This window comes from Mobula birostris, chromosome 11 (assembly GCF_030028105.1).
Source record: "Mobula birostris isolate sMobBir1 chromosome 11, sMobBir1.hap1, whole genome shotgun sequence".
Lineage (NCBI taxonomy): Eukaryota > Metazoa > Chordata > Chondrichthyes > Myliobatiformes > Myliobatidae > Mobula > Mobula birostris.
In genome coordinates this window covers 40,205,473-40,221,419 of record NC_092380.1, presented here as the reverse complement: position 1 = coordinate 40,221,419, position 15,947 = coordinate 40,205,473, and the positions used below count along the sequence as shown (strand labels likewise).

General features: G+C 42.2%; 1 protein-coding gene across 6 annotated transcripts in view; it reads right to left on the bottom strand.

Annotated features, from left to right (window-relative positions):
* Positions 1-15,947, bottom strand: part of madd (MAP-kinase activating death domain) — a 275,897-nt gene that overhangs the window by 38,015 nt on the left and 221,935 nt on the right. For 3 of the 6 annotated variants that reach the window (XM_072272112.1, XM_072272115.1, XM_072272117.1), the window contains 4 exons: positions 14,450-14,650; positions 6,905-6,999; positions 5,564-5,647; positions 1,320-1,478 (listed from right to left, as the gene is read on the bottom strand). In XM_072272112.1, the coding sequence (XP_072128213.1) occupies positions 1,320-1,478; positions 5,564-5,647; positions 6,905-6,999; positions 14,450-14,650 (539 nt within the window). The remainder of the gene's footprint in view (positions 1-1,319; positions 1,479-5,563; positions 5,648-6,904; positions 7,000-14,449; positions 14,651-15,947) is intronic. The other 3 variants (XM_072272113.1, XM_072272114.1, XM_072272116.1) reach the window with 3 other exon arrangements.

Below are 15,947 nucleotides of genomic sequence, written 5' to 3'. Positions count from 1 at the left end.
TTAAAAAGCTCCAGTTACCCCGTACACACTACACCGCCCAACCAGCGTTTTCAGATTTACACACTCTAGAGAGCGTTTTAGAAAAGCTCCATTTTCGGGGGAGGAAAACACTGTTTCAGTGTGGACAGAGGGTCAAAGCGAAGAGAAAAAGTTTCAGTTACGGATTTATGCGGTCTAGTGTGGACGTAGCCTAAAAACCGGAAAACTACCCACTATGGGTTAGAACTGAAGCTGCCTCTTGAATGACTGGCGAAACATCTTCTAGACAACACAGCAAGTCCAGTTGCCTTGATTTACTACCGCTTGATATATAATGACCTGGATGACTGAGAACTTTCATAGACAACTCCCCTTTCCATTCCCTGTGGGAAAGCAGTAATTCCACATCTTTGCTCTCACTTAAAAGGCCAATGGCTACACACTCCCAATGTTCTCCCATCCCCTACATTGTCTGACAATCACTTCTCTTTCCTCCACTGACCTCCTTTTATTCAGGGTGTGGCAGCAATAGTTCATCCATAATGGTTTATTGTTCATCTTTCATCGCCTCTGAACAAAACAAAGACGTTTATCTATTTCAGGCCACTTTTCTTTGTTTAAAAAATAGGCCAACTAGATTCTTCCCAACACCAGTTAGTCAACAGATGCTGTATTTGCCATTGACACCAAGTCCAGAAGAAAATGAAACTGTGCTTTTTTTTCTCTCATTAGCACTCAGCTGCATGGAAAAGCCAAGAACAGAATCTTGCTTCTATATAAACAAAACTATCTATTCTGGGAACAATATTGGAAAAAAAAACCTTATACAACAGGTGATTTCTTTCTACTCTTTGATACCATGTAATTTTTCTTCCATTCCTATCGAGCTTTCAATGAACTAATGCAACATCCTTCTTTCTATAATCTCAATTTGTGGACATCAACTCAAAGGTAGGGTAATTCTTGGCAGTTTCTAGAGCAGGTTACGCGGTTGACACAACACTGTGGGCCAAAGGGCCTGTAATGTGCTGTAGATTTCTATGTTCTATGTTCAAAGCAGATATTTCCAGGACCTGAATTAAGTGACTTTCTGTTTGCCACCCCCTTGCCTCCTTTCCCTTCATCCATCTCTTCTAGTATGATTGCTAGGCTCTAAATGTTGGCACTTCTCCATCTATTTCCTGTCATGCAGAGACTCCACCCTACTGTAAGCCATACACCTCATGTCAGCTGAAGTACCAACAATATTTGTCTTCAACCCAAAAGATAGAGAGAGGGCATAAAATGGAATCAATGCAGTTCCCTGTCCCAATTACAGAGAAGCTTCAATGGAGACTTACAAATATATATCTGGTGTCAGTATTAGTCTCAATTTCGCTATCAGAAAGAGTCACCCTGGATGTCTTGGTCCCCAGGGTATTTTTTCCCGCCTTGCTTTCACCAGCAGTGCTGCTGTAGTCACTATCTGCACCCAGGGTCTCTCCAGAACTGTTACTGACCTGGGACAAGAAGAAAAAAAACTCAGTGAGTTCCAATACACCAAAACACAAGTCACAAAAAATCAGGGTACGTTATGTTGTAAACTACTACAAGGCTCAGAGTACAGAGAAAGATTAGTCATCTCAGCCACAGGAAGGAGAAAAGAGGAATGATGGGATTACGAGTACGGAACCAGTGAATGCAGAGTAAGAATTGGCGTGGAGGTAAACAAGCGCTAGAACAAAGTGCAGGGATTTGGCTTGAGAAAATGGGATACCACTTGAAGCACAATCTACAGAGCATGAAAGCATTCTTAAAATATTGATAATGATCTGTATGAGCAGTAAGGAATCCTAGAAGTCCATTAGAGATCGGAAGTACCAGAAGACTGAAAAATGAGTAGCTTCAATTGGAACTCTTCTCCTGTTGAGATTCTTGAACGATGTGGAAAGGAGCAGGTCAGGCACAACACTGGAGCAACAGTAACCTCATTCAACAAATACCCTCCACCCTCTTAATTTGAAGATTAGGTCATGTTTGACCACAGTAAGCAAGGAAAAAAGAACTAATCCATGGATTTGGACGTGCCTCCAGTACAGAACAGGACTATCACTACGGATCTGGAGTAGATCAAACCTCATATTCAGATCTGCTGAACATTTTATCTTCAGCTCTCCTGTCGGGGCCTTAGATTGTTATAACGTGCAGGGTTCTGAGGGGGAAGCAGCAGGGAGATCATACTAACACTCAGCATGCTGGAGGAACTCAGCAGATCGGGGAACATCAGTGGAATCGATGAGTTGACGTTTTGGGCCGGAACTCTTCGTCAGGACTGAAGAAAGGAGGAGGGGGAAGGATTTGAAGAATGCTTGTCGGTTCAGTTGAAAAACCAGTAATTTGAAAGACAAAGGGGTGGGGGAGGGGAAGCAGGGACATCATAGGCAGGAAAAATAATGGGTAGTAGAAGAAGGAGGCGACTACAATTTTCGACTACATTGGTGCTGCTTCCTGCACCCAAGCAGAGCTCGTCAATTTCATCGACTTTACTTCAAACTTCCACCCAGCCCTCAAATTCACTTGCTCTATCTTGGACACTTCTCTCCCCTTTCTCGATGTCTCGGTCTCCATCTCTGGAGACAGACTGTCCACTGACATCTTCTACAAGCCCACTGACTCTCACAACTACCTCGACTATACCTCTTCCCACCCCACCAGATGCAAAAATGCCATTACCTATTCCCAGTTCCTCCGTCTCCACTGCATCTCCTCCCAGGATGAGGCTTTCCGTTCCAGGACATCTCAAATATCCTCTTTCTTTAAGGATCGTGGTTTCCCTTCTACCGTCATCAATGATGCCCTCATCCGTATCTCCTCCATTTCCCGCACTTTGGCCCTCACCCCATCCTCCCGCAACCACAACAGGGACAGAGTTCCCCTTGTCCTCACCTACCACCCCACCAGCCTCCGGATCCAGCACATTATCCTCTGCAACTTCCGCCACCTTCAACAGGACCCCACCACTAAGCACATCTTTCCCTCTCCACCCCTCTCCGCTTTCCGCAGGGATCGGTCCCTCCGCGACTTCCTTATCCACACGTCCATCCCCATGTATCTCCCACCCGGTACCTATCCCTGTAAGCGTAAGTGCTACACCTGTCCCTACACCTCCTCTCTTGCCACCATTCAGGGCCCCAAACAGTCCTTCCAGGTGAGGCAACATTTCACTTGTGAGTCTGTTGGGGTCATCTATTGCATCCGGTTCAACTTTGCCAAACAATGAATCTTTGCTTCTTGGTTATGTTCACTTCATAAAAAGTGAAGTGAGTTCAAGAGCATGGTTCAAGAGTTGTTACTTATAAGGGGACTAGAAACAGATATGAAGGGGGAGTCAATACTTCAGGAAGTTGAGCACTTTTTCAAAAAGAAAGACATTCCACTTATCAACAGTTTTTGCTTGTGCAACAGATGGGGCACCATCAATGACAGGACGGCACCATAGGGTTATTACTTTCTTGAAAAAGGCTGCACCTAACATATTTACTATTCATTGTGTATTCACAGACAACATCTTGTCACAAAAAAAGCTAAGTGATTGGCTGCACAAATCATTAAGTACCACTATCACAGTGATAAATAAAATCAAGTCCCATGCTCCCAATTCTCAAATATTTTGTATTGAAGATGATTAATTGTTTGCTTTTGCCCACCGATGTCAGATGGCTTTCAAAACGAAACTGCCCGACATGCTTTTATACACTTTTTAAAACTGTGATACAATTTTTGAAGTCTCAAATGCTTCATTCAGTAATGAACTCAAGAGTATTAGGAAAGAATATTCGCAAAAATTAATGAAATCAATTTTTAGTTACAAGGAAATTTTGTGAATCTGATCAGTCGTATCAGTTGTCTCCACAGTTCTGTCCAAGTTAAGTGTAACATTGGCCATTGCATCCTTTTCCAACTTCCAAGCCTCTCTTGAGTTGGAAGAGAAAGAAAGAAAGATCTTCAAGTACACAGTGTCCAACTGGGTGAGCTGCATACGTACATGTCAGAGAGATTTCAGGATCTTCACTCAATACAAATTCCAGACTGAGTAATAAATCCATCCTGAACATTTGTAATGAGGAATTAACAGCAAGGATGGAGAAAGAACTGATCTGGCTATAAAATGACTTTCAGTTGAAACCAAAAGATCATAAAATACAGGAGCAGAATTAGACTATTAGGCCCATCGAGTCTTCTCCGCCACTTCATATCATGGCAGATCCAATTTTCCTCTCAACCCTAATCTCCCGCCTTCTCCTCCTATCCCTTCATGCCCTGACCAGTCATGAATCTATCAACCTCTGCCTTAAATATACATAAAAACTTGGCCTCCACAGCTGCCTGTGGCAAAGAATTCCACAGATTCACCTCTCTGGCTAAAGAAATTCCTCCTGATCACCATTCTAAAAGGATGCCCTTATGTTCTGAGGCTGTCCTCACGTCTTTGACTCTCCCATTATAGGGTCCACCACTCTGATTCCATCCACTCAGACGACGGCTGCTGTGCTTGTTCCTGCTTTTCTTTAATTTGCTCTTGCTATTCAATCCCAGAAGCTGATTGATCGCTGGTCAAAGCTCTTTTTCGTTGTAGCAACCCCCTGCTGGCTTTTCTACTCAGGCAGTGAACCTGAGTGAAATCCCCTCTTTCCGATGTTCGGATGGTCTCTGATCAAAGCTCCTTCTCACTGCAGCGACCTGCTGCTGGCTTTTCTACTCGGGCAGTGGATCTGAGTGAAGTCCCCTCCTTCCGATGTCCAGATTGGTCGCTTATCAAAGTTCACAAAGCTCAAAGCCGAGGTTAAAAAAAAAATGGATTCAAGACTTTTTCAGGTGTTCAGAGCTTTCTTTCTGCAACCAAAAGGTCAAGATGGTCTTTATTGCCTTTCCAAGATCATATTTAGTGGAACGCAGTTTCAGTGCAGCAATGAAATTATTGCAAATTACTGAATGCGGGGATCTGAAGCTCTTAATTACACTCACTCTGATGTTGAGAAGCTGGTATCACTGCACCAAGACCATCATCTCAATGAAAGGTGAAAAAGCAATGAAATAGTGAATAGCTGGACTTCTAATGTATGTTCTAAAATTGATGAATTGTTTTTTTTACTGTAATTAAATTATTCGCAGTTTTAAATAGATTTAAGTAAGTTTTGCAATTGTTTCTCACTGACTTGAATTTGCAGTTCCTATTTTCTTTCATTTTGCAGTTCTTTATAGTTTTTATGTAATGTCCGGAAACGTAGAGGGGGGGCACTGGGGATGTGGTCTGGGAGCCAAGAGGGCGGTAGCCCTAAAAGGTTTAAGAACCACTGCTCTATCAGTACAAACACCATTAATCTACTTTTGTCTCACTACAAACTAACAATCAGGGTCCAACCCTCTCAGATATTGTTTTAATGCTTAGGAATCAACCATATGTGCACTCGAAGACCACTATTAAATAGGTGTCAGTTTCATTGTGGCATCATACTAGGCTAACAGGGAAAGTGGGCTATTGACTACTTCAGTACAACACACAGGAAGAACACCATGCACATGCCACGGCTGGTCACTGCCCTACCACGGTGCTGCTTTCCGACTCTTGGCTGGTGCTCCGGGTGAGGACAGGCAGCTCAGAACTGGCAATAGACTCGCTGTCACTCTTCTGATGCAGTTGGAAGGTGGAGAAGGTGGGGAGGGGAGATTAAAAAGGCAAAAGGAAAAGAACAGAACAATAATGCAAAGAATATTACCAGCAACACCCAAGAGAAAAACAGCTTAATTTCAAAGATTCATGTTCAACCAGTCTTATCAGCATAATCAATTGAGAGTGGTAATATATTCAAAACTTTCTATCAGTGCAGCTACGCTTCATGCTGTTGCCTTGTATTTATTTTCTGCTGAAACTATGTGACAGGTCTGGAATAACAGCTTCCAGTGTAGCGGTTTGCAGCTGCTGAGGATTTTGTTGCCCTGCTTTATACTTTCCATTTCACCAACCACCACCCCATTACCAGATTGTCATTAATCAAGACAGAAATTGCCTCTTGTTGTTGTCAGGACAGGTTTAAAAATGTTTGAATGGAAGATGGGGAATAAACTGAAGGCAGTATGATGAGATTTTTAGTAAATGAAAAACATTTTTATTTACGAAGTTCAACAACATCTACCAAAGTTCAGGAAAAATGTTTCCTCTCAGATTAATGGGTTAAAACCATAGGTTTGAAGTTCAACAAATATATCATGTGTGAGACAGCAAATGCTTTATGTAATTTACAGAAGCTTCTATAACACCAGCCTCTTTGACATTATGGGTAACGGGCTTCCATGTTCTGACCTCCCTATCTAAAACTTCTCTTGGCAGTGAAATGTTATTTATCAGCTATGTGTAGGATGGCAGAAGGACTCATTAAAAAAACTAAGTTGTGGGCCTGAATTCAAGTATCATTCCATTTGATTATATAAACAAGCAAGAATTTATAGCTTAATTAGCTACAATAAATTACCCTTTCATGTAGGTTAATGATAACAACATCAGAGGATTTAATGGACATGTGTGAAAAGAAAACAAGTTGCAGAGCTACAGGGAAATGAGGTGGGGTAATGCTCCCCAGAAACCAGCCTAGAGCTAATGGGCCAAGTGGCTTTCTCCTAAGTCATTATAAGTATAAGAAACCTTGACCCATCTTTTCAAATTGCTGTTCATCAACAAAACCTACCCCGTCACCACACCTCCAGCCAACAGACCCCATAATCAGGACACAATGAATTCCATTCAATCCAATTTGAAATCACAACACTATTCATTGTTCAATGTATGGGTACAGACAATATCACAATCCACATGCAACTAAGAGTAGCGTGTTTCCAGCAATATTTTTAATGTTACACATTTCTTTAACAATGAGGTCCAAGAACTAACCTGCAGACTTGTTACACTCGTGCCGCTATCTTCGCTGATTTGTGATTTCTTCTCATCTGGATCGAAATCCGGTTGGGGTTTGGTGTTCTCAGTACCTACATGCAACAGATATCATGTCAAGATGTAGGGAGGAAAATGAACCATATGGACTCAACCTGCAATCAGTTATTCCTCGACTCCCATCCAAAGTATCAGAGTGATAGAATTGCTAAAGAAACCAGAGATTGAAGCTGTTTGTGTTCCAATGCTACAAATATAAGGGGCTTTAGCAGGCATCAATGGAATGCATCAATTTTTGCACCAATGCACATGTTTGACAGCTGCCAAATTAGAATAGGTTGTATTTATAGAACTACTGAGTTATCAGCAAGTTCAACTGCCTAATTATCCCTGCAATCCAATCAACATTGCCCAGTACACTCTCTTTACAATCAACACTACCCAATATACTCCCATTTTCAATCAACCACCCAAAACAACCATATCTGTAAAGGCAATCCTAATAATTACAATCAATTCAACTGTTAAATAGGCCTCACAGCTGACAATTATTCACCTACATGAACTGTCAGTCCAATTATGCCAAAGACAAATTACAAGCAACCAAAACAAGTACAAACCAACCCTGTGAGCAGCCACATTTCAGTCGGCCTTCCCAAACACTTCTCTTCTCAAGTTCAAGTTTAATTGTCATTCAGCTATACATAAATACCCATGAATTCAGCCAACTGAACAGCGTCGCACTTTGGGGCCAAGGCGCAAAACACAATATCAAAAGTCACACACAGCACAAGACACATACAACACATATCAGTAAAATGCAGTCACACACAGTAAAATAGAGGCCAAGTCCCTGAGTCCACGAATGTTGCAGCAGTCTGCAGTTGAACACAATCCAGCTAGTCTTCAGCGAAGCAAACACGGGAGGAGGCTGCAGCACCGACTCCAGCACAGTGCTGCACCACGCCCGGCAGTCTGGTGGAGCGCCCTACTCTGACACCTCCTCTTGGGAGGCTGTAAACAGGCTACGAGCCAGGTCACACAGCTCTCCCGCTGCCTACCCCCATTGTTTGCCAATAAGTCAATGAATTGGACTTGCAGTATTCCACACCATCAATATCCAACAGGGTCTGACGATCACAAGAAAGGCATCTAAGACGATCACTCGCTGTTAGACTGCACACCTCCTTCATGTACTGATGCCTCTCTGTCGCAGACAGCATCACAGTCCGCACTGAGCCAAGTTCCTTTGGTTTTTCCACTTCATTAATGAGATAGACCTGCAGTACTTAATGTCCAGAAGGGTCATTCCATCATAAAGAAGTTTAAAAATGACACAGCTTTGCTTCACCAAAGGGTGCCACAATCTTACTGGAAGCTACATCTTTTGCCAAGCTGCATCTTCTTTCCTTTGAAATACTGCAGGTAAAATATTCACCATTTTAGCTACCATGTGTAAACATCGATAATAATTTTAAACAAGATTCCTCTAGTGAAGTCTGTACTCCACCACTGGCTCACCAGTGAGAATAACAACTGTTGATTATTTCTCCTCTTCAAAGCTTGCTGGATTTTGACAAGTGTGTTCCATTATCCTCCTCTCAATGGCACACAAATCCTGCTACCTTCCCCTTCGATATCCCAAAGCAGCCGCACTACTCTTGGTTGCCAAATTTAGCATGACTTCCTTATGGATTTATCTCCCCTAAGTGATGACAGCAAGTCGCATTGATTTACAAAGAGCACCCTTGGTGAAGTCAATGAAATTCAAAGGGTATTGGGTAGCAATGGAAGACAAAGAGCAAAACTAGGCACTGACACATCAGTCAGTGACCAAATGACCCACTGGCCAACTTCTATTTAAGCATGCGGTGCAACTACACAGCAATGAGCTCACCCTCACTCTACCACACCTGCATCTGGCAAGTTTAATGGGTGAGACAGAGTGTGAGAGAGAGGAAGAGGGGGGAGAAAAAGGAGAAAGTCTGAGCTGGAAAGTGATGAAGAGGAGATACACAAACCTAACAGCATGTCTACAGGTGAGAGGCAATGAGTCTATAGCAGATGTTGCAAAGGACTATGATTGAAACAGAAGACAGGCTAGGGCACCTAGCTAAAAAAAAAAGGTAGTAAGTACTTTGCACAACAGGCCTGAGGTATCAAATTCCTTACTCTGTTTCTCCAAAGCTTTTTGTTTTCTCACATCCTGGTGCTTGTTCCACAACTCTACAACCCAAGATGCATTGCAAGCAGGAAAGAAAGACAGAGAGAGTCAGAGATTGGTTGGATAGGGGAAATGGAGGACACAACACAACCAGGAAGAAGCCATTCCCAAATGGAGAGGACTTCTCAGTGATCACATGAGAATCAGCAAAGCATAAGTTTCCCTACATGTTCTACAAGTAATCTCGAAAACCTCTCTTCTGCCTCAAACCTTTCTACTCTCTGGTGCTGAGCTAAAAGTGAACAGGAGCACCCTGACATGCCTTACTCCCACAGTGCACTGACAGAGCTTCATCGTAGCCCAGAATCCCACTCAGAAACTACCCTAGCATCAGCATTCCTCAGTATTTCTTTCCTTGGCAGGTAGTTAGAGACAGTAGGACTGACTTTTGTTGGAACGTTTCCACCTGACAACAGCAGAACCACCTTCTTTTACTTCCAAGAGTTCAGGTATAAACTAGGTATATTTTTTCCAGGGGAGAAATGAAGCCTCCAACTAATGCACTGATGACAGGTGAAGAATGTCAAAATCAGGAAAGGAAGCTTCTGATAAATGTCAGGAGCAAGATTCAGCTAATAAATAGGAGATTAAGTAAAGCACAGAAGGAAAGTGAAAGGTTAATATGGGAGGTGGAGAAAGGAGACAAAAGATTAGCAAACATTAAATTGAACCCAAAACATTTAACAAACATAACTTGCATTCAGTAACCATTTCAGAAGTTTACACTCAATGAACTACTTATAAATAGTGTAGCCATTATAAAGTAGAACACATACAGCTGATTTCATACTGTCAGCTTCCATAAACTAACAATGGCCAAAGAATGTGTTTTGAATTATAGTTGGTAAGGAAAAATATAGACCAGGTCACCAGGGATAATTCTCTTCTTTGAAACACTGCAATGGGATTTTTCATCCACCAGAGAGAGCAGACAGACACAATTTAACAGCAACAAATAAAAAGCTGGAATAACCATGGGTCAGGCAGCTTCTGTGGAGTGAAGTGGCAGTTTATGTTTTAGGTTGAACTAATTCTGCTCCTATTCATTGGTTCTCCCTCCAATGGCTCTTGCCTCTCCACCATGCATCCAATATCTCTCCCAGAGCTCAGGGGCCTATTCTCCCAAACTTACTGCATCACTCTCTTTTACTACGTCCTCCACAGCTTCAACCTGCAGTTCTTCTCAATCCTGACATACACCAATGATTTTAAGTTCATTCCCCTTCAGGTCAGTTTATATTTCCCAGTCCAGATGAAGGTTTTTGACCTAAAACGTTGACTGTGCATTTCTATCCACAGCTGCTGACAGACCTGCAGAATTCCTGCAGCAGCTTGTTGCCTCAGATTCCAGCATCTGCAATCTCGTGTTCCCACAATTTAACATCTCAACTACAAAGTGACATCTCTACCAATACAGCCTCCCAGAGTATTATGCTGACTTAAATTGAGTGTTACTGTTGGATTGTATGCCTGAGAATCTGAAGTAGAACATGAATTTGCAGCATTTTCATTAGGAGGTAAAAGTGCTACAAGTTGTGGCTTGTATGATGAATGAGATTAGTTAGGAAGAAGGTTCAGTCTATTAGGGAGCTAAGGGCACAGGAAGAAGGTATGGATAAAAAAAAATTGACTACATCTGTCTTCACAAGGTTAATGTAAAAGGTTACTTATGAACTATACCATAAGAGAGGACTGCCACTACTCGAGTCGCGCCTAGGTCCCATCATATTGATGTAGTCATAAAGAAGGCAAGACAGCGGCTATACTTTATTAGGAGTTTGAAACAATTTGGTATGTCAACAAATACGCTTAAAAACTTCTATAGTTGCACCGTGGAGAGCATTCTGACAGGCTGCATCACTGTCTGGTATGGAGGGGCTACTGCACAGGACTGAAAGAAGCTGCAGAAGGTTGTAAATCTAGTCAGCTCCATCTTGGGTACTACCCTACAAAGTATCCAGGACATCTTTACAAAGTGGTGTCTCAGAAAGGCAACGTCCATTATTAAAGACCTCCAGCGCCCAGGGCATGCACTTTTCTCACTGTTAAAATCAGGTAGGAGATACAGAAGCCTGAAGGCACACACTCAGCGATTCAGGAACAGCTTCTTCCCCTCTGCCATCAGATTCCTAAATGGACACCACCTCACTTTTTTAATACACAGTATTTCTGTTTTTGTACATTTAAAAAAATATAATCTATTCAATATACGCAATTGATTTACTTGTTTATTTATGTTTTATTTTATTTATTATTTTTTTCCTCTCTCTCTCTCTCTCTGCTAGATTATGTATTGCATTGAACTGTTGCTGCTAAGTTGACAAATTTGACGTCACATGCCAGTGATAACAAACCTGATCCTGATTCTGAAAGAGAAAGAATACTAAAACAATTAGCAGTACTTAAAGTTACCAAATCACCTCATCCAGATGGAGTACACTGTAGGTTGTTGAAAGTGGCAATGGTAGAAACATTAGTCCTAGTCCTTCAGTCCTCAATTGTTACAGGAATAGTGCTTGAAGACTAGACAGTTGTCAATATATTACTATGTAAGAAAAGGCAGGGTGATAATCTAGATAAATATAACCCAGTCAACTTTACATTGGTGGTAACGAGACAACTGAAAATCAGTATCATGGACAAAATAATCATTAGTTTGTAAAGGTATGTGCTAATCAGGTAAAGTCTTAAAGGAAAAACAACACCTGAACTAAGTTGATTCTTTGTCAAGGTAAGAGAACATTAATTGAAGCAACCTAATTAATACAGTCTGTATTAACTTTAGAAAAATCAGTCAACAAAGTAGCTGGATGAGAAGACAGAGTCTGTTTAGTTAGTATAACTGCCAGTGCAGACAACTGAATATCACAACTGCAAATGCTAGATATCTGGAACTACAACTTGAAGTATGAGAGATGCACAGTAGGTAAAGCAGCATCTCTAGAAAGAAAAACATTTTCGTTCCTTTTTCTTCAGATGCTGCACGTTTTGCTAACTATCCCCAACTTTCCCAATAGATTCAGAATTGGTTCTGTTCAAAAAGTTGTGGGTGATGGGTAGCTACACTGGAAGGAGGCAGCCAGTATTCTTAGGAGTGGCTGTGAAGGATCTAGAATACGGAATATGGAGTGGAAAGGATTATTCTGAAGAATACACAAAACTTGCCAACATTATATGTGAAAGTTAACATACACTTCAGGAGAGCACAGATAAGCTGATGAAGTGAAAGGTAATTTGATAGTGTTCTGCAACTGGTCCTTGCTTTCTGCCACAAACAATGTTGGATACAATCTGGAATTAAGTTCTGTTTAGATTCCATAGGTTTTTACTTTCCCAGCACATCTGAATGTAGCACTGTTTAAAGCCTTGCCGTCAATTTGGAGAACCATCAAATGCAGTAAATCAGGCATGACCCTCGAGCAATCCATGCTACATGTCCACAATGAATGCCTTTTTAATGAAGGCTCTTTCTAAATGGATTTCAACAATTCAATCACCTCTGCGGTAAAATTAATTGGTCAGTAATCACTTTCAAATGATAATCCAAAATTAGCAGTCCTCTAACCTCCTGGCACCAGTCCCAAAACCAGTGAGCAATGAATGACAAGCTTCTAAAAGCTTCTGATATTTACTTCCATCCTTGGACACATTGCATTTCAATGTATTCATTTCCAAACACATTGATATTTTGTGTTTATCTCATTCACTAGTACTCAATCACAACTTCCACACCAACAGTGACATCTGTACTCAGTGCGACTGTGTACCATTGAAGTAGGATCTGTACCCAATGTGACTGTGCGCCATTGAAGTGGGGTCTGTGCTCAGTGTGACTGTGTACCACTGAAGTGGGGTCTGTACCTGGTGTGACTGTGTGCCATTAAAGTGGTCTGTACCCAGTGTGACTGTGTACCATTGAAGTGGGGTCTGTACCCTGTGTGACTGTGTGCCATTGAAGTGGGGTCTGTACCCAGTGTGACTGTGTACCACTGAAGTGGGGTCTGTACCCGGTATGACTGTGTGCCATTAAAGTGGTCTGTACTCAGTATGACTGTGTGCCATTGAAGTGGTCTGTACTCAGTATGACTGTGTACCATTGAAGTGGGGTCTCTACCCAGTGTATCTGTGTGCCATTAAAGTGGGGTCTGTACCCAGTATGACTGTGTACCATTGAAGTGGGGTCTGTACCCGGTGTGACTGTGTGCCATTAAAGTGGTCTGTACCCGGTGTGACTGTGTGCCATTAAAGTGGTCTGTGCTCAGTGTGACTGTGTGCCATTAAAGTGGGGTCTGTACCCAGTGTGACTGTGTACCATTGAAGTGGGGTCTGTACCCGGTGTGACTGTGTCCCGTTGAAGTGGTTTGTACCTGGTGTGACTGTGTACCATTGAAGTGGTCTGTACCCGGTGTGACTGTGTGCCATTAAAGTGGTCTGTACTCAGTGCTACTTATTTGTAAATACAGACACAGAACTATTCAGGAATCCATCATTTACATATTACCTCTTTGATTCTAATAAGCCTCAAAACTTTTTTAGATTTCCTTTGCATTTAGAGTTAAGGTGAGTGGGGAGACCTTTGTATCCATGTGCTCAATTAAATAAAAGCAGTAAGACAAGTTGGGCACAAAGTATACTGATGAATATGAAATAATTTGCGATATTTGGGTTAAGAAACTAAAGGCAAAGAGCACCAAAAACAAATCATGTTATTAATTATAGATTAGGGCAAGACAGAGAGAGATTATACAGGACAAGACTGGATGCAACAGTACAAATGATTGTTCAGAAGGATTCATCAAGGGATCATATTACACCATAGTGTTTTACAATTAACTTCCGATTTACCTTTTTTGCCTTTTGATTGATGAAATGAAACTATTTACAAGCTTCCTGACCAATTTTTTCTCCCTAACTTTTACTAAATATAGTTAGCATTTGAGAAATAATGCAGGTACCTAGAGTCTGAAGTTTACCTTGTAAGGTTCACATCTCAGTCTTCCCCTGAGAATTCACTACTGTAATTTGACATTCAAATTTAACATATATTATTTTCAAATAGAAAACAAAGCATGGTCTTTAATACCTGGTAAACAGGGGATGGAATGGCAATATGCAAAGAGCCCTGCAGAGTGTGGGAGTATCTCCAAATAAGCCACCAATTTAGTCCAAGCATAGGCACAGATATTCAACAGTCTCAAGCATACAGCACAGGTCTTGCAGTTGCCGACAAGTGCTTTCTTGACACAGAAAGCTAGCAGCACACAAGCCAAATGCCTTGCTTTCAAGTTGTATTCTATAACATGCGCATACGCAGTACACACCGATTGAAGCTAAAAAATTTTCTTCATTCAGACTCCGGGAGTCATACTCGCCCAACCCCTTGTTGACGGTGGCTTTAGGTGGGAGTTGCAAGTGAGTCATTGGTACGTCGGGGGGCTTAATTTCCCCTTTTGAGGGCATGGACTCCTTAATACCAATGAAGGGACCTCCCTCTATCGGACTCCTTTTCTTCTTGTCAGGCTCTGAGTCAAAGGAAAGAGAAAGCAGAAACAGACAAACATTGAACGCAAAGAACTAACTGAGCAGCCACCAAAAAACACACACAAAACACTGTAAGAAACGTATTGCTTCAAAATAGGATAAATAGGCAATGCATTGCCAGAGGATGGCAGTAGTTGTTGAGTGGTGTAGGCTGAATCACCTGCAGCTCAACACCAATATGACAACAGTGACCCTAAACACAGAAGAACGCTGCAGAAGTTACAGAGCATTATGCATAATCCCTCTCACCCTGTCCATGACATACTGGACAAACAGAGGAGCACATTTAGGAACTGATTCCACAAAGGTGCACCACTGAATGCCACAGGAGAGCCCTTCTCCTCATTAAGTGTATAACAATATGGTTTCAATGCACATCTGCATTTTGCTCTATTACCTTTTAATGTACATTTTGTATTTCTTTGTACTTCAATGCTTACATTTTGCACTTTAAAGTATCTATTTCTGTCTGATCAAACTTGCAACAATATTTTCCTTCGGGATAAAACTTAGCTTACAGATCCTGACCTGTCACTGCAGCAGGTGATTGTTGTGGTGCTCTATAGAGTAATACCTGCTGCAGATGTGGCTCTGGCTATGCTGTCTGTAACCAGTACTGCCACATGTACAGCCAGCAATGTCTATACCCAGTCCTGTGTGTAGGGTCAGCAGTGTCTGTAGCCAGTGCTGTGTGTACAGTCAGCAGTGTTTGTACCCAGTGCCGTGTGTAGGGTCAGCAGTGTCTGTACCCAGTACCGTGTGTAGGGTTAGCAGTGTCTGTACCCAGTGCTGTGTGTACAGTCAGCAGTGTCTGTACCCAGTGCTGTGTGTAGGGTCAGCAATGTCTGTACCCAGTGCTGTGTGTAGGGTCAGCAGTGTCTGTACCCAGTGCTGTGTGTAGGGTCAGCAGTGTCTGTACCCAGTGCTGTGTGTAGGGTCAGCAGTGTCTGTACCCAGTGCTGTGTGCAGGGTCAGCAGTGTCTGTATCCAGTACTGTGTGTAGGATCAGCAGTGTCTGTACCCAGAACTGTGTGTAGGGTCAGCAGTGTCTGTACCCAGAACTGTGTGTAGGGTCAGCAGTGTCTGTACCCAGAACTGTGTGTAGGGTCAGCAGTGTCTGTACCCAGAACTGTGCAGAGAGTCAGCAATGTCCATACCCAGTGCTCTGTGTAGGATCAGCAGTGTCTGTACCCAGTGCTGTGTGTAGGGTCAGCAGTGTCTGTACCCAGTGCCGTGTGTAGGGTCAGCAGTGTCTGTACCCAGTACCGTGTGTAGGGT